Raw genomic sequence first — 26122 nt, 5'->3', positions numbered from 1 at the left:
CGGTCAGATCAGATCACCGCCCCCCCCTTCATTCCTCCACATGTGATAGACTAGACACATCTGTACGTTCTGTACTTTAGACACCGTGGAGAAAAATAAAAAATAAAAGAAGAAGGAAGACACAAGGAAGGATACAAAAAAGAAAAGAAAATACAGGATCCAAAAATAGCATTTAGTTCACATGGAAACCACCTGAAAGAGACGGAAGAGAAGCGGAGAGAGAGGAAGAAAGGAGGGGTGATGAGGATGAAAGAGATCGAGGTGAAGATGGTAAAGATGGAGAAGGTAAAGAAAAGAAGAGAGAGTGAGGAGGATGAAATCAATCTTCTTTAAAAGATCAGTCAGCACCTGATGGAGACTTTCTGAAACCATCAGAGACGTACGACACGAGACAACGCACAAACCGCTCTCTGTTCACTGTTTGAGCTCTTCTTCTTCTTCTTCTCTTTCTTTTCTTAACTTCCAAAGATAAAACAGAGGGATGATAAATCAGACAAACCCTCCATGTGTACAAGGTTGATATGAAACTCCAGAGATTCTGAGGAGATCAAGAAAAGCATCTGTACCGGAAGGTCGGGGGTTCGAACCCCAGCTCCTGCAGCCATCTTAACTACTTTAAAGATCTACCTTTTGTCTTTCCATTCCTTCTCTGTAGAGACAGGACAGTGGACACAGGTCAGACCAGAACCCGGGCCGCCCGGCCGGAGAACCAGAACCTCCACACATGGTCCACTACGCCACCAGCAACCCAGTTAACCTTTCCTTCTAAAAATCTAACTTCCTTCTCCAACATGATTTTGACATCCACACTTGAAGGCTGATGTTTCGATGAAAACCTCCAAAAAAAGGGTTTTATGTTTTATCAAAGAGAGAACTAAATTGGATTTCATTTCCACATTCAACAGGGGACGACTGTCCGAAGGTTTCTTCTTTGGCCCTGAGGTGAGACGAGGGGATTTATCGCTTTGTGAAACTTTTTGTTGAAGCAATTATTTTTAACATTTCCTAAACTTGAATGATGAAAGCATCTCCTGTTCTCAAGACACAGACACAAGTTTGGTATGAATTCACAGAGAGAGGAGAGGGAACAAGGAGGGAAGAGAGGAGAGGGAAGTAGGGGATGAAGAAGAAGAGGAAGAGGTTAAAAATGAAGAATAAACAGGAGGCGTAAAGGTGAGCAGAGCGCTAAGCTTCCTGTTGATCTTTGCCATAAATCTTCAAACGGCGGTGGAAGGCAGAGCAGCTTTTCTGGCTCCCAGGAGAGGGAGGAAAAACTCATCAGAGTGATACATCAGCAGGATTCCCTCCTCCACGCGGACTACAGGTTCTGGGTTTGAGGATTGAACGGGTATAATGAGGTCTGAGGTGTTGCAGGGGGAAGAGCGGAGAGGCTTTAAGTCCCGGGATGGTGTTTGTATTCCTTCAGCCGACGCTCCAATCCTGAGCGACTTACAGCAGATCCTCCAGCAGGGTTTACTTTATATCCTGAAGCTTCTCAGTGAAGGCAGCGAGTGTTCAAAAAGGAACCAAGGTCAAAGGGAGAAACGAGAACAGGCGGTTTGACACGTCTCATGTTTGTCCAGTGTGTCTGCGTTTTAACCTCCAGTATCTTTAATGACTCTTTAATCACTCTGATAAAAACCTCGGAGCTCGGAGCCTCTTCAAAACATTCCTCATGGCAACAGTTGACTGACAACCTGGGGCTGCCGTTGCTAGGATACCATGCAACCATCGTCTGCTGGAAGCCTCCTACTGTGCATCAAACTTACACTTCATACACGGCTGGGGACGATTTGCAAGAGATTTCAAACATTTCAACACTTTGTAACAAGTTTCAAGTTAACCAGAATTTGTTTTCTGTTAAGTTTTTTTTTCAGTGTTTTTAAAGTTGTTTTTGGGCGATTTTTGTGTTTTTATTTGCGAGGACAGCTGAAGAGAGAGAGGACATGTTGGGTGGAGAGAGTGGGGGAGGACATGTGGTAAAGGGCTGAGGTTTGATTTGAACCCATAGAATCCACCACCAGGGGGCTCTCTATCAAAACGATAACAAAACATGACGTCGAGGCTTGCGGGGAATCAAGGGAGTGATACTCCATGCTGCTGCCAACCCCACCCCGATGAATACGACCTCCGAGTTGACCGTAGTCAAGACGACTGGGCGAAACCGACCTGAGGAAGAGATCCTAATTGTTTTTTTTTTTCCTCTTTCTGGTTTTATTTTGTTCTTTTTAGGGAACAAATTCTACAGATGGAACTCGACTAACTCTGGTATATTTACAGAAATGTTGAATGGTATGCTCCGTCTCTTTAGAATAAAAATAAATAAATCTGGTGATCACCTGACGAGCCAGCAAACAAAGCCGAGCTGCTTGAATTTTCACACTGATGGTGGCAGAATGTCCTTGAACCTCTTTCAAAACACACATGGAAAATTAGGAGCGTTAAAACGTTTTCATTTTATTAAATCACAAACTGGAACTAGAGAGAATCATATCTTGCAATAGACCCGTAATATCTTTCTACAGCCCGACCACATGACATTAAAAGCAGTTATCTGTACACCTGGATTTGTTGTAGTCATGATCACAGGTGCATTCTGGGAAATCAGAGGCACATTTAGCAGCGGAGCGGTACAAAAACTTGGGACTTTGTGTGTGTACAGGTGTGTCTCATCAATAAGGTCACCTCCAGACAGGAAAAGCTCCAACAACACAAAGCAAATATTTGCTGTCACTTGACTTCCAAACACTGGTGTGGGGGTGTGTGTGTGGTATGTGTGTGTGTGTGTGTGTGTGTGTGTGTCTGTGTGTGTGTGTGTGTGTGTGTCTGTGTGTGTGTGTGTGTGTGTGTGTGTGTCTGTGTGTGTGTGTGTGTGTGTGTGTGTGTCTGTGTGTGTGTGTCTGTGTGTGTGTGTCTGTGTGTGTGTCTGTGTGTGTGTGTGTGTCTGTGTGTGTGTGTGTGTCTGTGTCTGTGTCTGTGTGTGTGTGTGTGTGTGTGTGGTATGTGTGTGTGTCTGTCTGTCTGTGTGTGTGTGTCTGTGTGTGTCTGTGGTATGTGTGTGTGTGTGTGTCTGTCTGTGTGTGTGTGTCTGTGGTATGTGTGTGTGTGTGTCTGTCTGTGTGTGTGTGTGTGTGTGTGTCTGTCTGTCTGTGGTATGTGTGTGTGTGTCTGTCTGTGTGTGTGTGTGGTGTGTGTGTCTGTCTGTCTGTGTGTGTGTGTGTGTCTGTCTGTGTGTGTGTGTGTGTGTGTGTGTGTCTGTCTGTGTGTGTGTGTGTGTCTGTGTGTGTGTCTGTCTGTGTGTCTGTCTGTCTGTGTGTGTGTCTGTTCAGTACCTGTCCAGGTCTTCACTGTCCTGCATGTTGAACAGCATGGAGGGGATGAGCTTGTCCATGTGCTGAGGCTCCCAGATGATGGCCTGCAGCTCATCGTTCACCGTCTTCCTCACCACGCCCTGCAGACCTTTGATGCCCGCCACACGGATCCTGACACACACACACACACACACACACACACACACACACACACACACACACACACACACACACACACACACACACACACACACACACACACACACACACACACACACACACACACACACACACACACACACACACACACACACACACACACACACACACACACACACACACACACACACACACACACACACACACACACACACACACACACACACACACACACACACACACACACACACACACACACACACACACACACACACACACACACACACACACACACACACACACACACACACACACACACACACACACACACACACACACACACACACACACACACACACACACACACACACACACACACACACACACACACACACACACACACACACACACACACACACACACACACACGGTTGATTTCCTGTCTCTGGTCAGTATGAACACTGTCTCCTCGTCCTGCTTCTACAACCTTTCCAAAGTGTTCTTTTCTCCAACTGTAGTACCAGTTGTATCCTCCCTCTGCCGGTCCAGCTGACTTTGACTGTTTGCAGGAAAACAGTCGGTGCAGACTCGGGCTGGGAATCTTTGAGTGTCAATTTGATTTGTCGTGTCACGATTCGATTCTGAATCTATTTTCGATACAAAACTAATCATGATTCAAAGTCTATTTTTGAATTAGTACATACTTCAGGATCTACTCCAGTCATCTGTGAGACTGCCTGAATTTCTTGCTGCCCCATTTTTCATTCTACTGAGTTAAAGAGCCAGCATTAGCTTAGCTTAGCAGGGAGTGACTGATTAGCCAAAAAAAAGTTTTTGGGAAGTTATGAATCGAATTAAAATCTCAGAAGATAAGAATCTCTATTATCATACAAGCTGTTTTTTTCCCACCTCTCATGCAGACAAAAGAGGCGAATACAATCTGACCTAAAGGAATCAGAACCACTCAGCATCTCCAACACCAACTCCATTCTCACTGCTCAGTTTGCTCATCACTTTAAACTAGGGGTGTAACGAACCACCCATCTGGATCAGTTGGTTGAACAATTAAATCAATGGGAAGTCAAAACAATGATCTATCTAAACACTTTTTTTTTACTCCTTCTTCAAACCTGTTGGATAGCTTCTGCCCAACTGTGCATCATCCAAAACTGCTAACAATAGCGAGCAGCAAAGTTAAAGAAGAAATCTGAAGTCTACATGTGGGTAGGCTGCAGGGCCTTCTTTGCAGACCATGTTTCTCCATATGATTGGCATCTAATCTAACATCCTATACAAAAGATCTCACTATCCACACATCCCTTAAGTAGTGCGAGTAGGATCTGAAGTCACGTCCTCACCCCCCAAAACCAAACGGCATCCATGTGCGTCACAATCCATCTGCACCTTGGTTTTGCTCCATCCAACGGCCCGCAGCCTCACCACCAACAGGATCCATTTCTGAAGCGGAGCAGAGCGCAGGACAATAAGCAACGCCCTGAAAAGTCGACCACCGCTCCCGGAGGCTAAACGGTCATCAGATAAAAGCCGATGAGTTCAGAGATAGAACAGAACGTCTTTGAGAATCTGTGTCTCCTCTTCAGGTTTCTTCACAAACAACAACAACAACATATGTTGCATATATATGCAATATGAAAACCAAGATGGGGGGAGAGGAGTCTTGTTAAGTATAATACGGTGTCATCGCCTGAGCTTCACTGCCACCACCTCCGCCGCCGCCGTCACTGAGCTATTTTTAACCAGCCTGAGAATGCGGCTGGCAGGCAGAGAGTCTCTGTGTCCTCAAAAGGAGGACAATGATGTTTACCTGATGTCTGGCTCCCTGAACACTCTCATTTCTCTTTTATTAAAAAAAACAAACACCTCCAGGTTTGAAATTACTTTGCATGCACGATGAGTGGACGTGGTGGAAGAAGGAATCTCCTCACTTACTTTCTGCCCTAAAGCTTTTTGTGCTTTTTTCTTCTGTTAATAAAGTCTCCTTTAAAATTCACCTGCTTTATCACATTTGTTATGTGTCCTGCACCCTCATTGGATATTATCAGTCGAATCAACCTGGTCAATGTTCCTTAAGTTGGTACGCAGCTTCTTGTTTTTGGAATTAGCTGCAAAATTAATCTTACAGTTTGTAAACTCCACCACCAGGGGGCTCTCAATCAAAACAATAACAATAGATGACGTCGAGGCTGGCGGGGAATCATGGGAGTGATTCTTCTGCTACTCCCAACCCCCTGATGAAAACAAACTATCTGTTGACCGTAGTCATGACGACCGGGTGAAACCGACCTGAGGAAGAGAATATGTTTACAGACGAGCTGATGTATCAGAGTTTAATCTACATGATGTTTTTTATCACAGCAGCACAAACAGGAACAGGACGACAGCTTTCAGCAGCAGCTCACGCTTCCTTATGCAGCCACTTTGACGTAACATCCGATGTTTCCACGGCAACGATAAACATGTCACGTCCGTCATGGCGGCCACCGCAACAAGAGACGTGCCGTTACAACTCGAAATTAAGAATTTTTCTGGCTTTGATAACTGTTGGAAATATTAGAGGTGGTGTAAGAACTCAACATCGGTTTAGTCCATTTTTACATTTTCATATAGAATTCTATTAAAATTTGACATATTGAACCTTTAAGTTGTATCTTAGTGGAACATTAATATGCAGCTTCTCTGTCTTGGAATCAGCTGTAAAAATAATGAAGTCCTTGAGGGTTGGTTTACTCAGAAGCCCTTAGAGAACATGCCTACATGTATTTTATTTGACTCCATTTTCCTCTGATGACGAGTTGATTTCTTGTGATCTTGACAAAACGATTTGAGCGATCAGATTGGTTTCAGGACGTGACGATGCCTCAGTATTAGACTCCTCATAAGTGGTTCTAAACTCCATGCGGTATGTTTGACTCGTGACATGTGTTTCATGTGCGATTGTGCGTCTGCCGTTCTGCCTCTGGACGCTACGTTCACATTCTCCATGAGACAATAAGGAAGAAGAAGGCATCACAGGCACGTTGGCCCACTTCTCTGCAAATCATTTCAAGTTAATTTAAGCCGGGCAGTTCTCTTCATTTCATCATCGATACGTCTTTCAAACGCTCGTATCTCAATCCGCCCGGTGAGGCGGCGGCGCTCTCCTGTGGTGGCGTTAATGAGCCGTGAGGTCTCAGTGGGAGGAGAAGGCCATGAAATATGGATCAGGACGAGATGTGGTTAATTCTGTATTCAGGAGACCTGTGCTGGTGGGGATCGGGTGACAGCCCCTCCCCCCCATGCTGGATGTGATGTTTGTGTAATCCATCACTGAATTAGATCGTCTCTGAAAGATGGAGACGTGGGGCCACATGGAAAACTATCTTCTTTATAATGAAAACAAAAAGATACACCAGTGGACAGACGGACTATAAGGAGCTGATTTCTCTCACTGAAGCTCAATTTCACAAAGAAAAGGAGCCAATCAACGGTTTCAGAAATGATCAAGAAGATATTATTTTACCCTCCAGGGAGCCAAAGAGTGACTGAAATAAAGTGTCAGTTTTGTTGTAAAAGTTTAACATGTCACATGAAACCTTTAAGAATTAATTTATATGTTGTTAACTGGAAGACAACAATGGCGGCCTTAAACAGGAAGTAGAATTATTTGGAACAGTCGAGTTCAGTCCACACACTCCACTGTGTGTTTTGTGGGTGAATAAAGTGGTCTTACCTGGTTCTGGTTTCAGGATCTTCATGAGTAGAGTGGCACATGGCGCTGAACTGGGACACAAAGAAGTCGTAGCGGCGGTGGTAGGACGGCGTGTCCTCCTCAATGTTGGCAAACTTCACAAACTACAAAGAGGACAGAAACACAGAGGAACATATCTATTAGCACATGCGTCTTCGGGATTTAACCGTTTTGTTTCGATTCATCCATCTTGGAAATCGTTGGAGAAACCTGTTGAGGAACGTGTTCTGTATTGATGCTCAGTCTGTATTTTTAGAGTAGATTAGATTATACTTTACATTATTTAGTAATATAAAGGTTCAACAGATCCAGAACATGTTGGATATTTAGGATTTGAAATCTGGATGTTAACATTTGTATTCGCAGAACAGCCAATGAGAGAAATGTACAAAGAGACAAAGATTCTTTAAGGGATGTAACCATAAATAAATACTATTTAAAACACGGATAAATATGGATTAAAGATACGAGGGAGGGGAGAACATTACGCCAGATAACCTCAAAACGATACAACATGATTAGTATCCAGCTCGCTTCCCTGCCAGAAAAGGAAAAGCGTCCTTAATCCACCTCTGACATCGTCAACGGGAGTTCAAATACCTCCAATCAGAACTAATAACAGCCGTGAAGCTGCTAATTTTCACCAAAACCAGATTCATAATTAGCAGACATCTGCAATGACATACAGCACACTTCAGAGAGTAAAAAGACGTCACGTCTGTGCATGGACATGAACTGGAAATGACGGCGATGATGACATCAAGAGAGCCACCCACTTTTGTCCAGCCTGTAATTTCTTCCCTCCAAATGGCGTGCAGAGTGTCCTCTGGAGAGGCCTCCTCACAGTCAGCTGTGCTCGAGGAGTGCTCCTCACTACCCTATCATTGTCCACTGTAACAAATTGCCTCTGTACAGTTTGACATTGGTGAGCGAAACCTCGCCGCTCTACCTGGTAATTTCCTCCCATTTAGTGTCTAACCTCTCCCAGGGGCAATGGCTCCGACGGGGAGGAGGTAGGCGTGCAGGGAAGTGGCTTCCCATCAGCTTTTCAAACATACTCCGGAATCAGACGACCAAACCAAGGCTTCAGACTCACAGTGCTTTAGCATGTAACTGATGGTGCACACTTCAAGCGGAGTCAAATGAAGGTATTCTTCATAGTATATATAGAATAATAATACCAGTCTGAACAAACTGCTTCATACAAAAAAAAGGAACGATCAGATATAAACAAACCATAGTCTGTATAAAACATGGACGTACTCTCATTGGTTTGTAATGTGGAGTGTTGAAGCCCAACGATGGTGGTCGCCATATTTGAAATGTTGAAATCTCAACATAACGTTAGGTCAATCTAGCAGCAGGTAAAAAAGGTGGAGCTGAGGCGGACCTCAAGCCTCCTGCCAAACATATATAACATGCCCACCTTTCTTATCTTTCTTATTTTAGCCGCGCCCCTAATTATGCATGCATTTCTCTATAGCCTTCATGTTTTTAAAATGGAGTCGTAAAAAAATGTTTTACCACTGTACTGGGTGTACCAATACAGACACGAGCTTTTGATACCCAATTTATTTTTGAACCACGCTGTAAACAAGTTAATTTCTGATTTTTTAATTTCTAAAGTGGGCATTTTGACATGAGACCAAAATGGGGATGCCTTCGCTTTAGCAGCCGGCCCCAAGTGGACACTCGAGAAACTGTTTTTTTGAACATCTGGAGGCTGCTGCTTGAAACTGAGGTACACAAGATAATTTAAAAGAATTGCAGAATCGAATCATGAAATTAAATTAAATACAAGCTCGCACAAAGACAAGCATGCCTTCAAAGGTGAATAAAAACGAGATTGGGTCTAAAAACGAGGGAAGGGGAAGATCTTCATGTTGATTAAAAGCTGTTCCAATGTTAGTAAAATCCAAGCATACAACACAGATGCGATAGATAGATAGATAGATAGATAGATAGATAGATAGATAGATAGATACTTTACTGATCCCGAGGGAAATTCAAAGTATTCTTAGTAAAAGATCAAAGTTCAAAGGTTTGTGGATTAGATTTATGACCCAATTTCTTGCTTTGATTTTTAGGAATGACGTAGTAGTTTGTCTCATTGGTAGTTTGTTGGTTGCCCTGGGTTGCTGGTTTACTGATGACCCTGCTGGTGAGTATGCAGCATCACAGTCTGAGGGGGAGGACGCAGACTGCTGCTGACTCCAGCAAAGAAGTTGGACACTGCAGCCTCGAGTAATTTAAGAAGTCTTACTTAGCAATTATCTTGATTTCACAGAGCATTTAGGATTACGTACACCTATATGAGCACTTAATCTACATGTTTGATTTTCCAATTGTCAGTGGGTGAGAGTTTGTCAGGAGCTGCAGTTTTGAAGGAAACATGATAAATCCTGGCCTCTGCAGTTCATCGCAGTAAAGTGTTGATGTCTTTGGTTGCAGACAGTCATAAAGGGCTGCTGCCACCTGAGTCCTGACTCAGGTAATGATGATGAAGACCTCCTCGGCCTCTTAACTGTCAGACTGGGACTTTGTTTCCCCTTCAGTTGTTGTTTGTGCTGAACGAAGAGGAAAAGTCTTCTCTACAGCTGTGACTGGTACAGAGAGCTGAAGTACATCTAAGTCTGTCCCGTATGATTAAAGCTCTACCTTTAATATGTCTATTCAATATGGACAAAATCAAAGCATTTTCATCCATAGTCACATATCACACTCAGCCCCTATATGATGTCCATACACAAGAAAGAGTGTGTTAAAGGGTCACATATTCTGTAAAATACACTTCTCCATGTTCCTCTAACTCTAACATGTGTCTCTAGTCTGTCTACAAACCCCCCAATCATGAGAAAAATCCATCCTCTCCGTCTTCTGCCTGCTCCACTTTTTCAGAAAATGTGTGCTCAAACAGGCCGTTTGGAGATTTTCCCTTCATGACATCACAAAGGGCAGTAGCCCCTCCCCCAGGTGGGTGACACTCCCACAGCTAGGTGTTTGTTCTGCCCTCTGAGTCTGCCTTCTCACCGTAAACAATAGGACATGGAGAGAGAAAGACTGAGTACACCCAAACCCTTCCAGAGAGGGGGCGTGGTCAGACACAGCTCATTTACATATTTAAAGGTACAGACAGAAACAGCCTGTTCTGAGCAGGGCTGAAATAGAGGGGTTTATAGACATGATCAAATACAGGATCAGAGTGGATTTAGAACAAGAAACTTCACACACATGTTTTGAGGAGCTCTGAGACTTATTTACACTGAAGAAGAGGAGGAGGATATGTGACCTTTAAAATGCACTAACCACATGTTAGAGGGAAAGTATTGACTCACTTAAAGGCACCTCGAGACATTAAACAAATTATTTTGGGCAATCGCTGGGTGTCTGATTTTTTATTAAGGTCTGAGCTGCACATGAAAGGATTCAAACAGAGAGAAAAAACAAAGACTTTGAAGTGGACTGATGAAGGTTCCTCTGTTAGAAGAGGAGCCAAGTCTTCAGAGGCCATCTGCGCACTAACTGTTGAGCTAAATCACAAGTATAGAAGGTCGACTGAGGCCGAAATGAAGAAACAGACGGAATCTAAAGAAGGAGAGACGGGGAAGAACTGATAGAGCTTACTCAGATTAGAGACTCCCTTTTTGTTCACAAAGTCCACGACTGACACATGGAAGCAGGAAGATTGAACCAGTGAACAGAGACGCACATTTCCTTATCAGAATGTCCGCTGTGTTTGTGTGTGTGTGTGTGTGTGTGTGTGTGTGGCACATCTGGCTCCGCAGACTATAAATAGCTGACGTCTAAACTCCCCGGTGTGTCTGACTCAGTGGCTTCATTTGCCCGAGTGCAGACTGATGAGTGTCTCTTCTATTGAGATGGAGCGCAGGAAGAGACACTTCAAGCCGTCGCAGTCTGCCAATTTCTTGTGACAAAGAGAGCTGGCTGATGGATTCGGCCACATGGACGGGAGTGACACACGCTGGGCGCAGCAGGCAAAGGGAAGACAGGGGACGGGTAGATTTAAAGGCATTTCAAGTGAAAAATCATGCATGTTTTTATCCCACTGATTTGAAAACCTTTTATATGATTGGTTAACAGAATGGTTATTAATTAGCGGAACATCTTAAAAGTTGTTATCCACATTTTAATGTGATTTTGTGTTGAGTTAGTTTTCAATCCAAAGCCATTTTCAGACTTCTTGTTTTCGCTAAAGCGTAACTAAGCTCCGCCCTCATCACGTCTTTGTATCTTCAATTTGATTCTGAGACAGCGTAGAATCGGAGCCACAGCCTGTGAGATTCAAGTTGCATTTCGGCGTTGCAGAAGCTCCACATACACACACAGTCAGACATGCACACACACACACAGCGCTGTGCTCCCCTGCTGGCTCAGCTGATCCTGTCTCTCCTCTGTAACGCCTCTGTTACTATCTCTGAAGAAGCTACAGAGGGTGGATCACTTCGCCCCCCTGTTACGCCTCAGCAACATTCAGATTGAAGGTGAAACATCACAGGGGCTTAAATATCACGGCTTGAAACATCAGTCTGAATAGTTAAAGAAACTAATGATACACTCTTTAAAGGGACTCTAACACCAACTGTGAGACCAGGTGGCCGTTCATGAAGCCCGTTGGCTTGAGGCTTAAAACATCTTTACTTAACAATAACAGTTTGATACTCTTTAAGTCTTAAACTGATTTAAACTCATTTGATTTATATTGAATAAAAAGGTAAACACCTCAGGAAATAAAATATGAGAAGAGGGAGAATAAAGATCGAGCTTAGTCCTCTGGAGCGTTATTTTAAAATACATGAAACAGAATGTTGAACTCTGTGACTGAACCATTACTAAATGGACTCAACTTCAATTAGACACATTTTAGTTGCATGAACTGAAGCTTTTCCATGATTCCAGTTCCACAGAGACCAGAATGCAGGCCTGCTCGAGGTCCCTCAAGTCTCTGAACGTAGTATGGGAGGTAGAGCCTGGTCCCTGTCTTTTGGAATCCTGCATCAGTCAGGGTCCAGGTGTCAGGCACCCTCTCTACTTATGATAAAGGCTGTCCACATTGTGTACCCGTGCTTGTGCTCGTGTATGAACTGCACCGTGCTGAAGTAAACCTCTTCAAAGCGTGCCAGGGCCAAGGAAGTGCATCGAGTTTGAGCACAGACTGGAGCACTCACACTCGTCAAACGAACTGGACTTAAGGGGTGAAGGGTGCTTATGCACGGTAAGGCTTGCCTAGTGAGAGTGCGCCCATCAGCCAATCAAAGTGCAGCAAACCTCAGTTTCCCATGAGTCTGGTTCTCCCCGAGGTTTTTTTTTTTCTTTCTACTGTTGCCAAGTGTTTACTCATGTTACATCTCTTGAAATAACTTGGAGGATGTTCCAGACCTTCTCTTTGTCAAGTTTGCTGAGAAATAAAGAAAGACGTATTGATGGAGCTCTGACATGTTTTTGTTTTTTGTTGTTGTTGTTTTCGCCTGTGATGTTGTCGATCAGGATGATTTAGTTCAATCTACTCTCCGGCACACACACACAATGTGTGATGTTTGGAGCTAACGGGTCACCGCTGAGGCTCGGCTGCTTTCAAACAGTCTTTCAACCAAAAAAGCTGCACTCATTTGTCGGGCTGCGTCTTGTTCTGCAGACATCTCAAACAAACTCATTAAACTGATAATTACCTGACGGAACAAACACGGGTGCTTCTTTTTTTCCACGGCTGAGATGTGAAACCAAAAACGCTGACATTAAACACAGCGTCTCGCCTTTGTAGCCGGCATCATGAGGGGGCATATAATTAACACAGCTTGCTCCTAAAGGCGGCGTTTGCCACTGTTGACAACGCCCCCCTCCCCCTCCACTCCCCATCCGACTCACCTACCTGTCTCTGCCTTCATCAGAGTCTAAATACCACACATAAATAATGCAAAGGCTTTCACGTCTAAAACCTGCGGCTCTGTTTCCTGCTTCCTGCCCAGATGAACCTCCAACAATGGAAAGGACAACAGGCCCAGAACAAGAGGCATGAAGAGTGGGGGAAAAAAACTTTGGGTTCACCTTCAAAAGACTTAGGAGGGGGGGAAAAATGAGTCTGACATTTGCTGGCGGCTTATAAAAGGCTAATAATAATCAGAATCTGTCACAGGACATGGTATTTCCACCGCCAGAGTAAAAGTTAAATGAGGTATTAAACCAGAGACATCAACCTCTGGGCTGCAGCTGAGTAATGTGTTTAATGTTCTGCTCGGTGTGTGTGTGTGTGTGTGTGTGTTCAGCTTGAAGTGAAGCTTTATGTTAATTTTAGTTTGTGTTCACAGCAAAATTAAAAAAGATTGATAGTCTTATTTCGAGGCAACATTTCAAACAACGAGCTACAAAAACAGAGTTCAGGGATGTTTAAACCTGTTGCAGCAGCAGATCTGTGTGAGTTCTGTCATGTGTGACATGTTCCACATAAATAAATCATAAAGTCTGTCCTGTGTAAATGTGTCTCTGAGTCATGACTGTCTACAATGAGGGAGAAGCTCGAGTCCCGCTGACTGTGTTGTTGTCAGAGCCGTGTTTACATGGACGGGACGGCCGGCTCCTCCCCTTGTGTATAAAAGCTGTTTTAGTCAAGAACTAGAGAGAAGAAGAAGAACATACTCACTGATTATTTGGATGTTAGTAAGAGTTTTTAGATCACGCTCATTCTGTGTCAGTTTACATGAAATGTGAAGCTACGAGCTAACTAAAGAGCGCTAACATTAGCATGCTAACACAACAATGCAGGCAACAGGCAGCAGCCCCAGTAAAGGACAATTGCTGCTCACACTTTAAGTCGTTTATTATGGTGTTTCATTTCCCTGAATGGTGTATGAATGGATGAGTTAATACTGATGGACTCTTTACTCAGCAACCTCTACCATCAGTGTGTGAATGTGTAGGTGTGACCTGCGGTGTAAAAGCGCTTTCAGTCGTGAGAAGACTAGGAAAGAACTACAAGCTCAAGTCCATTTTTGTGTGTTGTTCATTATTACTCTGCATGTCTGCTTAGAAGAAGTTCAATATTGTGGCTTTCCTTTAAATCCCAGTCAAGTTGAAAATGTCCCTGACAACAGTAACCTGATGGAAACAAAGATTTCATAAACAGTTAGTTAGTCTCACCGAGTTGGTTCCCAGAACCTGCAGGTCTGGTTCTCTGGACTCCAGCAGCTTGGCCACCATGTGCAGGAAACTCTCCACGAAGGGTTTGATGCTCTGAGAGTGACAGGCCATCAGCAGCTGGTCCAGAGCCTCCATGGCGATCACCACGTACCTGCACAGAGGACGGGAGGGAATCATCATCGAGGCCTGAGCTGCTCTGAGATAGGAAGTGTTTTAACATCTGAGGCATGCAGCACTCTGCCAGGACACATGGAAATATCTCAAAAATGAACGTTCAGAGTTTTAAACTTTTGTTGTGTTAAAAATGAAGTTGTTCTTGGGATATGAATTCTTTAAAGACAGTAAAAAGAAATGCCTTCAGTGCTCCAGTTCCACTGTTGTTGAAACCATTTTTACCCGGGCTTAATTCAAGAGGTTATTCACTTGAGATTTTGATTGGCTGTATTTTTTTTATATTTCTTTCTCTACTATGCCTTGATTGGTGGAACCTTTGAGCACTTTCATCATGTTTTGATAAATAGTTTTCCTTCTCTTACTGTACTGTTCCTTGTTACATCTGTTTTGTAATATTCATGTTGTAATGGATGTCACTATCTCGCTGGCTGTAAAATAAATCGACGCTGTGGCTCAGTTGGTAGAGTCGGTCGTCTCTCAACCAGAAGGTCAGGGGTTCGATCGCCAGCTCCTGCAGCCAACATGTACGATGTGTCCTTGGGCAAGACACTTAACCCCACGTTGCTCCGGCTGTTTTGTCGGGGGCCTGTGAATATGTGTGAATGGGATCAGCATTAGCCAAGAGTTGACTTCTTAATGTCATGTTGAACTACAGTAGAGGCTTACAACCCTAACCTGAGGTCATGAGCTGTGGTAGTGACCCAGAGAATAAGATCATGGATCAAGTGGCTGAAATGAGACTCCTCCAGAGGATGTCTGGCCTCTATGTCTAGAATCCCCCAGGAGGAGCTGGAAAATGTTGCTTGGGAGAAAGATGTCTGAGTCGACTCGCTGCCACCGCGACCCGCCCTCCAATAAGCCGACGTAAATCGATGGATGGACGAATGGATGGAGGCTTATGAATTGGATGTTGGAACCAGCTATGTAGCCAAGCAGCCTATTGATGCTCTGATTGGTTGTAGTTTGCAGAAGCATTTTTGTCTGTACTTGCTGACAACATTCCTCTGAAATGTAAACAAACTGAGCGGTTCAGACAAATTCAAACCTTCTTTGTTGTTCTTCTGATTCAAATCTACAGCCTGCAGTCTGAGCAGAGTTATTCTGGATGATTATAACATCAGAAATACTGTTCATGCGGGTTGTTATTGTGGACCAAATGGACAGTGTGTGTGTGTAATGTTTATTTAATGGCATGAATGTATTACAGCTCGAATGGACTCATCACTCGTATGCGGGCAGCTCGGTCCATCTGGGAGGCAACAAGCCTCGCCAAAATCTAACGACAGGTTTGGGATTTGAGTGACATAACAAACACGAGCATACGGACGTGACACTCTGTCGTGGATGGAGTGTTTTTTTTAAAGCGATGCCAAATGGTTTGGTCACAGCACATGGACGATTACAGATGGAGCGAGAGCTAGAGCGAGAGAGGGATGTGTTTGTTCTCTGAATGTCGGCTTCGGGGAGTTAAAGTCACAGCCAATTAAACACCACTTCTGACGTTATAATCACTGCATTGATTTGGTGCTGCAAATTTTGCCTTTTAGAAAATACATGAGGGATACTTTTGTCTCTCAACTCGTTTTAATTACGTTCGAGGAGCAGAAGGCTCAAAACGGTTCAGGGAAATGTGAAGCAACAACATTTGTAATGTGGTAAAGACCTTTCTGAGGAGAGCCTCCTTCGCTGTGTGATTTTAAACTTGATTTAACTCTGTTACACTGGGATCTCTGTGCTTCGTCTCCAGGGGATCGAGGAGGAGGATTCACCAGTTAATGATGCCGTTTGTTTACGGTAAGTTACCGTTAGTTAGTTTGTGACGTCAAGTCGGGCACCAAATTCTTTCCCGAGCTTCGAGTTGTTGTTCCGACTTGAGCAGGAGTTCATGAGCATTTTCCATCTCGGACACTCGTCTGTCCCACATGAATACATGGTGACTCTTACCCTTCATAAAATCTAAACAGATAGTTTTGTTTTCAGGGAGTGCAGAGTTCAACACAAGAAAAATAATCTTCACATTTTGAAGTTGTTCAAAGTTAGGTGTGACTTACCCGTAGCGATGTCGCACCACGTCTCTGCTCAGCCTCTCGGCCAGGTACGCTCCGATCCTGTCCAGCTTCTCCGGAGCCGACACGGCGTAGAAGGTGAGCTTCTCCATGTCTGATTTACTGAGGCCATCCTGAGGGACACGACCAGACGTGACAGATTCACAGGGTTAAAAGAAAGGTGTGTGGAGAGAGTTCCTTTTCTTCTAAAAACAAACCACAGAAGTCAAAATATACGTTAAGACTTGTTGCATGTTTGTAAACTTCTAAAGGACACTCTGAACTTCATCGTCGTCCATATAAAAAGTGTTGCCTCCAGGTGTCGTACGTAAAGAGGAGGGAGTTAATTTAAGACCGTCTGTCCCCCGAGTGTCTCCAGCTCCTTGGGCTCTCAGCGAGCGATAATTAATCTGACAAGGTCTCGACCATTTGAGCGTTTCCCGTTCCCCCCCCACCGCCCTGTTTGCTTACACTGAAGGCTCTTGAGGGAAATATTTAGAGGATGTGTGAGAGATTTACGAGAAATAAATTAATAAGACAACCCTCTTGTGTATTGGACCAATAGGTGCATATTTAACGTTTTAATTAACAGAGGTTAAGGAATCCTAACAGGTGATAATATGTTGTCATGGTCCTGTTATTGAGGTCGTGTCACATTTAATCAGCAGGTTTATCAGACGACTGAAGCTCTCGTGTGTCTCTGGGGTCGTCTGATTATATCTGAGTTGAGCTCTCTGGAGAACACGGGGTTAACACGCCGCTAAAGGCTAAAACTGTGACTCCTCTGAGTCTCAAAGGAACCGTGATATTTACGCCCCTGTGACGTTTCACCTACAATCTGAATGTCGCAGAGTGATTCCACCCTCTGCACCGTCTTAGAAAGTTAGAGTTAGAAACAGAGGCGTTACAGAGGAGAGAGAGGATCAGCTGAGCCAGTGGTGGAGCGCAGCGCTGTGTGTGTGTGTGTGTGTGTGTGGAGCTCCTGCAGTGCTTCCACAAAGCCGAAACTCAATGTGACTTCACATATTATCCCATATGCTCTTTTGTAAAGCGTCTCGAGATAACAGTTGTCATGAATTGGCGCTGCTTTTGCCCGCACAGTGAGAACATAAATACCAAAATGCACACAAAAAAAAAACATAATTCAAACTTTACTGATGGAGAAGTCAACTTTCAGTCGACTAAATCTGTAAAACGTAAATGTTAAACTCAGAAAATAAAATACACAAATAGTTCCTCCATCAACATACAAACACTATATATATCTATTAACTCTTGGATATAATGAAAGATGAGTTACTTACTTTCGGGTCCTCGGGGAAGATGTTGTCCACCAGGCGTTTGTACCTCGGCCTCAGCGGCCCACAGCAGCCACAAACTCCTGCATCAAACAACAAAGACGTGACTATTAGGACAGATGGTTTCCTCCTGAGACTTCATCAGATCACTCAGTCATTCAGTGAGAGCATGAGTTCACCTTCACATCGTGCACTCACAGCCCCTACTCGTGCACAAACTGTACACTTGCACACCTATCGATTCTTTCATGCACAGATTTTCAGACTTTTCTCTCACCATCAGGCAGCTTCTGAACACGTTTGACTATTTTATGCAACAACCCTTTTACCAGTTTCAGAATAAAAGCACAGTCATTCCATTCAGCATACGACACTTCCTGTAGGCTACAGGTTAAAAAAAACAGACATATAGCACATTCTCCTCCTTCAGCAAGCCGGCTTCATGCCTCAGGATTGAGAGTCTGAGGGATTTCTGGCTGTCTCCAGCAGAGCAGCTCTTAATCACAACTTTCTCTGTTATGAAAGTCACCAGAGGAACTGGTGATGCAATCGGCTGCAAGACATATTCCTCCTCTCCTCCGTTGAGTCATCTGGAGCTTTTTTGAGTGTCTGAGATGATCCCGGCTTACTCTGGATTCAATAGGCGGTGTGAGAGGTCGCCTCCTATTGACAGACATGAATTAGTATTACACACAGCAGCGTCTGAGTCAATAAGAAGTGATGAGTCAGGGCTCGATGGTGTGTGTGTGTGTGGGGTGAATAAGTTAAAGTCAGAGCGGGAACGATTACAGAGCAGCCGAGCGGTCGACCAGCAGGAGCCTGCAGACTCCACCGAGGAGCGTCTGAATGCTGTGCTCACTGACATTAACGTTCCTTTAAGGCTGGTACTACCAATCAGTGAGTCACAGCCTAAAGTGGACATTTTTTGCCTTTCATTTGACAAAATCTGAAGAGAAAAGGAAATATTGGGATGGTAGACAGTGGGGGATGGCGTGCAGCAAAGCGTGGAAGTCAGATTTGAACCCACAGCCACTGAAAAGAGGGCTTCAGCCTCTGTACATGGGGCATGCGTCATGACCGCTAGGCTAACTAGTGCTCCCATCTTTGCTGGTTATCATGTCCTCACGACCCCCAAAATATCAGCATGAAGTGATCTGAACAGCCTTATACCAGATCTCCAGGAGCTGAATCTAATTATCCTCAGACTCTGGATATGACTTTAGCACACACACAAAGGAAATAAAAAAGTAATTTTAACCTCCGGTGTTGAAAAATCAACATGGCAGGAGGGTTGCGGGGGAAGTCTCCCAGTCCCCCTTTGGGGTAACTTAACACTTTGTGGCAGGACAAACATTTGGTTCTGTTCAGTTCACAGACTGACTTTCTTAATGTGGTTGTGATGCTGAAGTGTAAAAATCCTGCAGTTCCCTGAGTGTCCACTAGAGGCTGGCAGCAGAAGCACAGGAAGTCACATACACACCCATTCTAAAAAGCCTGTTTTTACAGCAGAGATTAACATGTTTACAGCCTGGTTCAAAAAACCAAACAGGTGTGATTAGCTCATGTCTCGATGGACACACACTGTACGGGGGGTGAATGTTTTGATGACTCATCAGTTTTGATTTGATGAAGGATAAGAGTTATTCACAATAAGGCGTGTAGCTGACCTGATTGACAGGTGGGCGCTGTGTTACGGTTTGTCAGGAGGTTTAAAACCCGCCTCAGCTCCAGCTCTCAGCCTGTCGTTAGGATGACTCAAAGTTAAGCGGGGACATTCGGCAGAGTTTGACCGAAGTCATATCATTTGCCATCCTGATGTGGACATAGTGTACATTCCTTCCTTTGGTTTGCTCAGATTTGTGAATGTTTGTCCCTGATCAACGGCCCTGACCGTCTTTGCTGAAATGTCAATGTTTCTCTGCGTGGAGGAGCAGCGGACCACCGTGACTCAAAGGTCACGGCAGCCTTCCACTCCTCTGACAGACGATCAATGAAGAAATCCTTCCAGCATTAGAAACCAAACTTCACCCAGGGCAACACAAACAACGGTAAAAAAACAAGGACAAGAACTTTCAATGACAACACAGGCCGACACAGAAAGACGAAGATCACAGAGATCTACATTTCATCAGTACTTTTTTAGAGCCACCTTTCCCTCCTCAGACTGAGAAACTCAACTACAAAGGAACACGAGAGACTTCATTTCCCAGGAGCCTCTGCTCAGATTCTTTACACGACTCCCAGGGTACCTGTCACCTCTCTCCAACACCCTCTCAGGCGACGTTAGGTCACCTTAACACCTCTGGAGTTTGTTTCTGTTGGAAGGTGCACCCCGAGGGAGTCTGCACATTAATCAACTTCATTAAGACTCGTTTCACCGACCCGTCGCCAAGACAACCTTTACAGAGGAAAGCGTTCATTATGGACCCTGCAATTATCTGCCACATTAGGGCACGGAGCTGCGGGGGAGCTGGCCGCGGTGTGAGCGTGAAGTGTGACCAGACGTGTTTAATGAAACGAAGCTCTGAACGTGGCGATCAGAGGAAAACGCCTGCAGGTAAAGGCGTCTGGAGACCCACCGCTGAGTGGTTTAATGCAGAGCGAGATGTGTTTAATGAAGCAGAGCGAACATACAGAACAACACAAGAAGTTAACTTCAAGGAAACTGACCAAGTATGGATGTTAAATGAAAAATTAAATAATATGAAGAGAAGTCAGGACGTGATCCAACTGTTTGTCTTAACAATAAGTCATCGTGTTATTTTTAGTCAGCAAAGATTCATCATGTCAGAGTAAATACCGACCAAGCAGCCAGTATGTCCTCCTTCTAACTTTAGATTCTGGTCCTGAATGCTCTGGATTTGTTTGGACCAGAGAAGGTAGACGGTTTTAAGGCGAAGAAACGTGCTCAAACTAGGATCAATATTGGAGATGCTTTTTGAAAAATGGAGAGAGGTTAGAACACAGAAAGGTTTACAGACCCATGCAGAGCTGGATAAACACTGAAGCTTCAGAGTCCACCACATGGTGACCTGTGTGAGCATGGACTCTAGAGAGGAGGGGGGGGGAGACAGCTCTCTATGATGTTTAGAATTTAGACTGCAGTACCCATTTTAAACACTAGGGGTCATAGTTACATACTGCTCCTTTAAGGTTAACATGGATAACGATTAATTAGGATCATATGTGTGCCAGTATATCTGTATCTATGCATAAGTATCTTGTAAACTAAGCTTGCTTCATAACATGAAGCCATGCATGTGTTGTATTATGATGTTATAGAGGTGACCGTGCTGAGGCCCGGTTAGTCCTGGAGCAGTGTGAGTGCAGGCCAGCGGGGGAATGGGGAGGGGGGGGGCAATCATGCTTCAGCGCGGTGCGGGTAAACTGGGCCTAGTTTGAGTGCGTCCTAAGACTCCAGCTCCACATGTGATATAAACCAATTCATGATCCATCCACTGCTGGAAAAACTCTCCAAAGCTCTTTCACATGACGGGATGATTGCGGCGTCTCGATTTCACCGTTCAGATCGTCTCGGAGTCGGTCCAGGTTTTTTTTTTTGTGAAAGCACTCCAACGAGGAAGGGGAAGTGAGTGAAACATGAGCAGCAGGAAGAGCGGCGCTACAGGCGGTCTGTCTGACAATGTGGGGTCACTTTACATGAAAACAAGGAGGACACAGAGTCAATGACGTGAGGAAACTGAAACCATGATCAACCTCCTCCAATTGCCTCGCTGCAGCTGGTTCGGTCCGCTCGCGCTGTTTGGACCTGCAGCTTCAGCTTCCCTGATGTCTCCACTACGACCACAAAGAGATCTGGTTTCTGTTCACCTTTCTTCATAAACATTGACCTGATACTGGACTTTATGCAACATATTTCTGTGACAACAAAACCCCTCAAACTAAGCATGTACCCTCCTCACTTTAAGGATAGCTTGGGTATTTCTTAATGGGATTGTCAGAGGAACTTTTGAAGAGCATGTTTATTAACCGCAGGAGTTTTTATCCCCATAAACCGTGGAACTCCAAACTGCATCTGGATATTAAAAATGTGGCGCTCTCTGGGAGCTACTTCCCTCTTTAATCTGGCTTTTAATTTGGAGTGATTTTATAGTCTTGGTCAACATCGATCATTGTTTTCAGAGGTTTATCTAGAAGTAGAAGATCACTTTAAAAATCCCACCAGTATATTTGCTTTTAACTTTATGTACCTATGACATCAGCACTGCAGTACTTGGAGCGTTGGTTGTGCACGTCCTCAGAATCTAACGCTAAGCATCTGCGAGATGTCATGCATATAACCGCTAGGAGCAGTGTAGAGTTGTATGGTGATGAGACAGGAAATGACATCATCGGAGACACTCGAGAGGCGCTAGAACCACGGCGGAAAAAAGTTAACAGATCAAGTCTGCAACTACTCACACTATGATGTCATTGCCGTTGCATAGCATCCAAACATGGGTGCCGAAATAGCTGGCGACAGATCATCTGATTTATGTGGTGCTCCCTCCAGAGGAATCCTCGAGTAGCACATGTTGTGCAAAGGCGAGTATGTAAACATGTGCAGCAGGTTGTCTACGCGTACATGTGGTTCAAAAGTAAGAATATTACACTCTTGTTGTTGAACATGCTGCACAAAGGCTGAAATACACACACAGGATCCTCTGGACGTTCACTAATGGAGAGATGTCAGAGTGAGGGGGCGAACGAGCAGTTGGGGGTTCGTTGCCTCACTGTCAGGGCTCAGAAGCTGAACTGACACCTCTCCAGCTACCGGACCAAAGTCCAGACTGCCTCGTTTGTGTTATCTCTTCAACTTTCTCGTTTGCAGGTGAGACAGCGTGCAGGAGTTACCTGTAACTGAGCAAACAGCAACACTCATACTCAGAGCTAAAAGAAGACAGTTTAATACAGTTAGAATAGGTTTAAGGAATCAATCAAAAAGACTAAGTATTAGTCGCTGCATAAGCTTTTTGAATGTCTTAATATATTCTGAAGAAATGTTAAACTGAGTTCGGCTGAAAACATTTTTTCTGATGTCACCTTTTAGCACCTCTTATCGACTAGAGCAACACTCAGGAAGTCTGGCAACCTTCACACTGTTGAAGGTGAAGATGTAAACACAAACACACACACACACACGCTGGGCTCCTACAGAGCGTGTGTGTGTGTGTGTCTTGTGTGCTGCGTTCAGGGACAGCAGACAGGGATGTGATTTTTTGATTCCACGCTTTATTACTATCCTCTGATTGGCTCCCCTGATCATATTTGACAAAGTCAAGAAAGGATAAAATGTGCTGAATGACTGATAGATTTCTGACTGCTGTTTGGATTTAACTGTTTATTTAAAGAACCTACAACTTAAAAAAACACAGGTTACTATTCAAATCCTGTTAAATAATTCTTTTCTCAGATTTTTCATCTGAGGCATCAAAAATAAATTGATTTCCCTCCTCTTTAGTTAGCTCGTAGCTTCACATTGTTGTGTTAGCATGCTAATGTTAGCGCTCTTTAGTTAGCTCGTAGCTTCACATTGTTGTGTTAGCATGCTAATGTTAGCGCTCTTTAGTTAGCTCGTAGCTTCACATTGCATGTAAACTGACACAGAATGAGCGTGATCTAGAAACTCTTACTCCTACTAATCAGTGAGTATGTTCCCTCCCGAGTCGATTGCGATCAGCCTTGGTCGATTGTTTTGTTTGTGTAGATGCACGAGAGTGACATCAGCTCCAAATTAAAACAATCCAGCCTAAGAACATCTCTGCTTCGTCTCTATAATCGAGGCGATGCATCAACACGAGCTGCAGAGGACGCAGCATGATCACGGCACACAGAGGGCCGGAGGTCGAGAGATTTTGGTGGTCACACGACTGATAAATGAAACCCAGACACTCTAAGTCAGCGGGCTGAGAGGAGGTCTTTACAGGAGGTCAGATCCATCACGCTGCAGCCTTGATCACAAAGGCAGAGAGGATTGATGAACATGACACACACGACCACGTCATTACAGACGTAAACATGTTCTTTTCAGGTATTTAAAGCATTCTCTTCTCTTAATGTTCAATCTATACTCCGTGTTTTACTCTGCGGCCGATCAAAACGCCTCCTTAACACCTGTTTTCATCACAGGTGCATGCTGGGTAGAGATTTTTCATCAGAGAGCAGAGCGCTGCTCGGTCCCGACCGGCACCTGAGTGGAGTACCAACATAATCTTTATTTTCTATCGATTCACACAGAGGAGGGATGATGGAGCCACGGAACAAACAAAACACTGAAGACACACACACACACACACACAGACACACACACACACACACACACACACACAGACACACACACACACTTGTTTTTTATACCTCTACGACTAATTCTTTAAGAAATATTTACATCATTGCATGGATTTCTTTGTTTAAAGGAAGAATGTGTGACTTTTTGATCCAGTTGATGCCCTCTTAAAACCAGCATGAAACCAAAACAAAGTGCTGTTAGGCCACGCCTCCTCCAGAGACACACCTCCAACCCCTCACCCCTCGTGTTCACAGGAAGGAGTTAAGCGCAAGCAGCAGACAAAATTGTCCTCGGCTCGATTTGCAATCACCTGTGTCCTGCATTATTGTGTTAGCATGCTAATGTTAGCGCTCTTTAGTTAGCTCGTAGCTTCACATTGTTGTGTTAGCATGCTAATGTTAGCGCTCTTTAGTTAGCTCGTAGCTTCACATTTCATGTAAACTGACACAGAATGAGCGTGATCTAAAAACTCTTACTAACATCCAAATAATCAGTGAGTATGTTCTTCTTCTCTCTAGTTCTTGACTAAAACAGCTTTTATACACAAGGGGAGGAGCCGGCCGTCCCGTCCATGTAAACACGGCTCTGACAACAACACAGCCAGCGAGACTCGAGCTTCTCCCTCATTGTAGACAGTCATGACTCAGAGACACATTTACACTGGACAGACTGGATTTATGATACATGTAAAAATTAATACAATGACAAGAAACCTCCTTCATGTTTCTCCTTTTGTTCAAACGCTCTGATATCTGGTTTTGCTTTTCAAAATCTTTTTAATTCTTTGGTGTTTTTCTGCAGCTCTAGCAGATGTATCAGAGCGATACTTTGATTTTGTTTGAACAGTTTTACAGCAGCGATCAAAAGTTTTAAAATAGAAACTTTAGCACTAAACATGCAGAGTTTTTGTCATCACCCGTGTTGAGGAGGCCTGTCCGGTTTGAGGCTCGGCTGTAGTTGAACGCTCCGTCAGCCTCAGTGCGAGGAACCTGTCTGTACCTCCTCAGGATCCCCCGTCTCAGAGTAACACAGACAGACGGCATGACCGGACTCCAGTGTGGTCAGAACTCCGGTTTTCACGGGTCACTCGGCTTCAGACATCCAGTCAACGAGTTGTTCTATTTGAATCCAGCAGAAGTGAGTCAGGCTGACATTCAGACGGTAGAAGTAGTTTTTTCCACTTCACCTGCTCAGGTAAGAGCAGAAACATCCCGTCTTCTTCCACCACTTCACGACAGGCTTTGACAGACAACAGATCCGGCCAATGAGACGTCAGCTTTGAGGCGTGTGTCTGTCATCACCTGGGATTACCGCTCGTTCTGACAGAGAAGACGAGACGCCGCCGGCCGGCCGGCTCTCAGCAGCGGCGGCTCGGGTTACCGGCCTCTGTGTTCACAGGAAAACGTGATCCGACAGAAGAAAGACGACAATGAGCTGGAACCAAAACAACCTCCGAGAGACGCCAAGAACCCACGACCATGAGCACAAAGGACATGAATGAATAAACGTGTTTTTTACAGTATTATTACTGCGACACGCGGGGGGGTCTTTATTTTAGGGTCGTGTTAATGTCGGCTTCCTTTCAGAGCTGGACCTCTCTGAAGTACGTCAAAGAGAAAAGTGGATTCTGGACATTCTTAGAACTCCACAATGCAAATGATCCACCAGATCCTCGACTGGTTCTTTGCGCTACTTGAAATTATTTCTTGTTTATTTTTTTTAAATTCTTCTTCTCCACAGAAACCTCAGGTGAAAGGTAACGGAAGTCAATTAAGACAAAGTGAACTAAAGTAAAATACTGATTGAATTAATTCTGATGAGGACAATATGTTTAACCAGTCCAGAGGTTTTTTTTAAATATGTAAATTTTTCAATTTTTTTAATTCAATTAGCAATGTTTATTTTAAGTAAACTCATGGAATCATGGTGCAAAAAAATCTGATTAT

The 26122-nt window shown here is 44.2% G+C and overlaps 2 protein-coding genes across 5 annotated transcripts in view; one reads left to right on the top strand and one right to left on the bottom strand.

Annotated features, from left to right (window-relative positions):
- oc90 (otoconin 90) overlaps positions 1-26122 on the top strand; it is a 433801-nt gene that overhangs the window by 68839 nt on the left and 338840 nt on the right. The window lies entirely within an intron of this gene.
- The window catches only part of efr3a (EFR3 homolog A (S. cerevisiae)), a 99303-nt gene that overhangs the window by 40630 nt on the left and 32551 nt on the right, over positions 1-26122 (bottom strand). For 3 of the 4 annotated variants that reach the window (XR_009673907.1, XM_061043587.1, XM_061043589.1), the window contains 5 exons: positions 17894-17970; positions 16596-16723; positions 14371-14521; positions 7201-7322; positions 3333-3482 (listed from right to left, as the gene is read on the bottom strand). Coding sequence is in view for 3 of the 4 variants with exons in the window: in XM_061043587.1 (XP_060899570.1) it covers positions 3333-3482; positions 7201-7322; positions 14371-14521; positions 16596-16723; positions 17894-17970 (628 nt within the window). In the remaining variant the exon portion in view is untranslated. Of the gene's footprint in view, positions 1-3332; positions 3483-7200; positions 7323-14370; positions 14522-16595; positions 16724-17893; positions 17971-25092; positions 26018-26122 lie in introns of those variants that run through there. The other variant, XM_061043590.1, reaches the window with a different exon arrangement.

Source organism: Labrus mixtus, chromosome 8, assembly GCF_963584025.1.
Source record: "Labrus mixtus chromosome 8, fLabMix1.1, whole genome shotgun sequence".
Classification (NCBI taxonomy): domain Eukaryota; kingdom Metazoa; phylum Chordata; class Actinopteri; order Labriformes; family Labridae; genus Labrus; species Labrus mixtus.
This window is presented reverse-complemented; position numbering and strand designations above follow the sequence as displayed.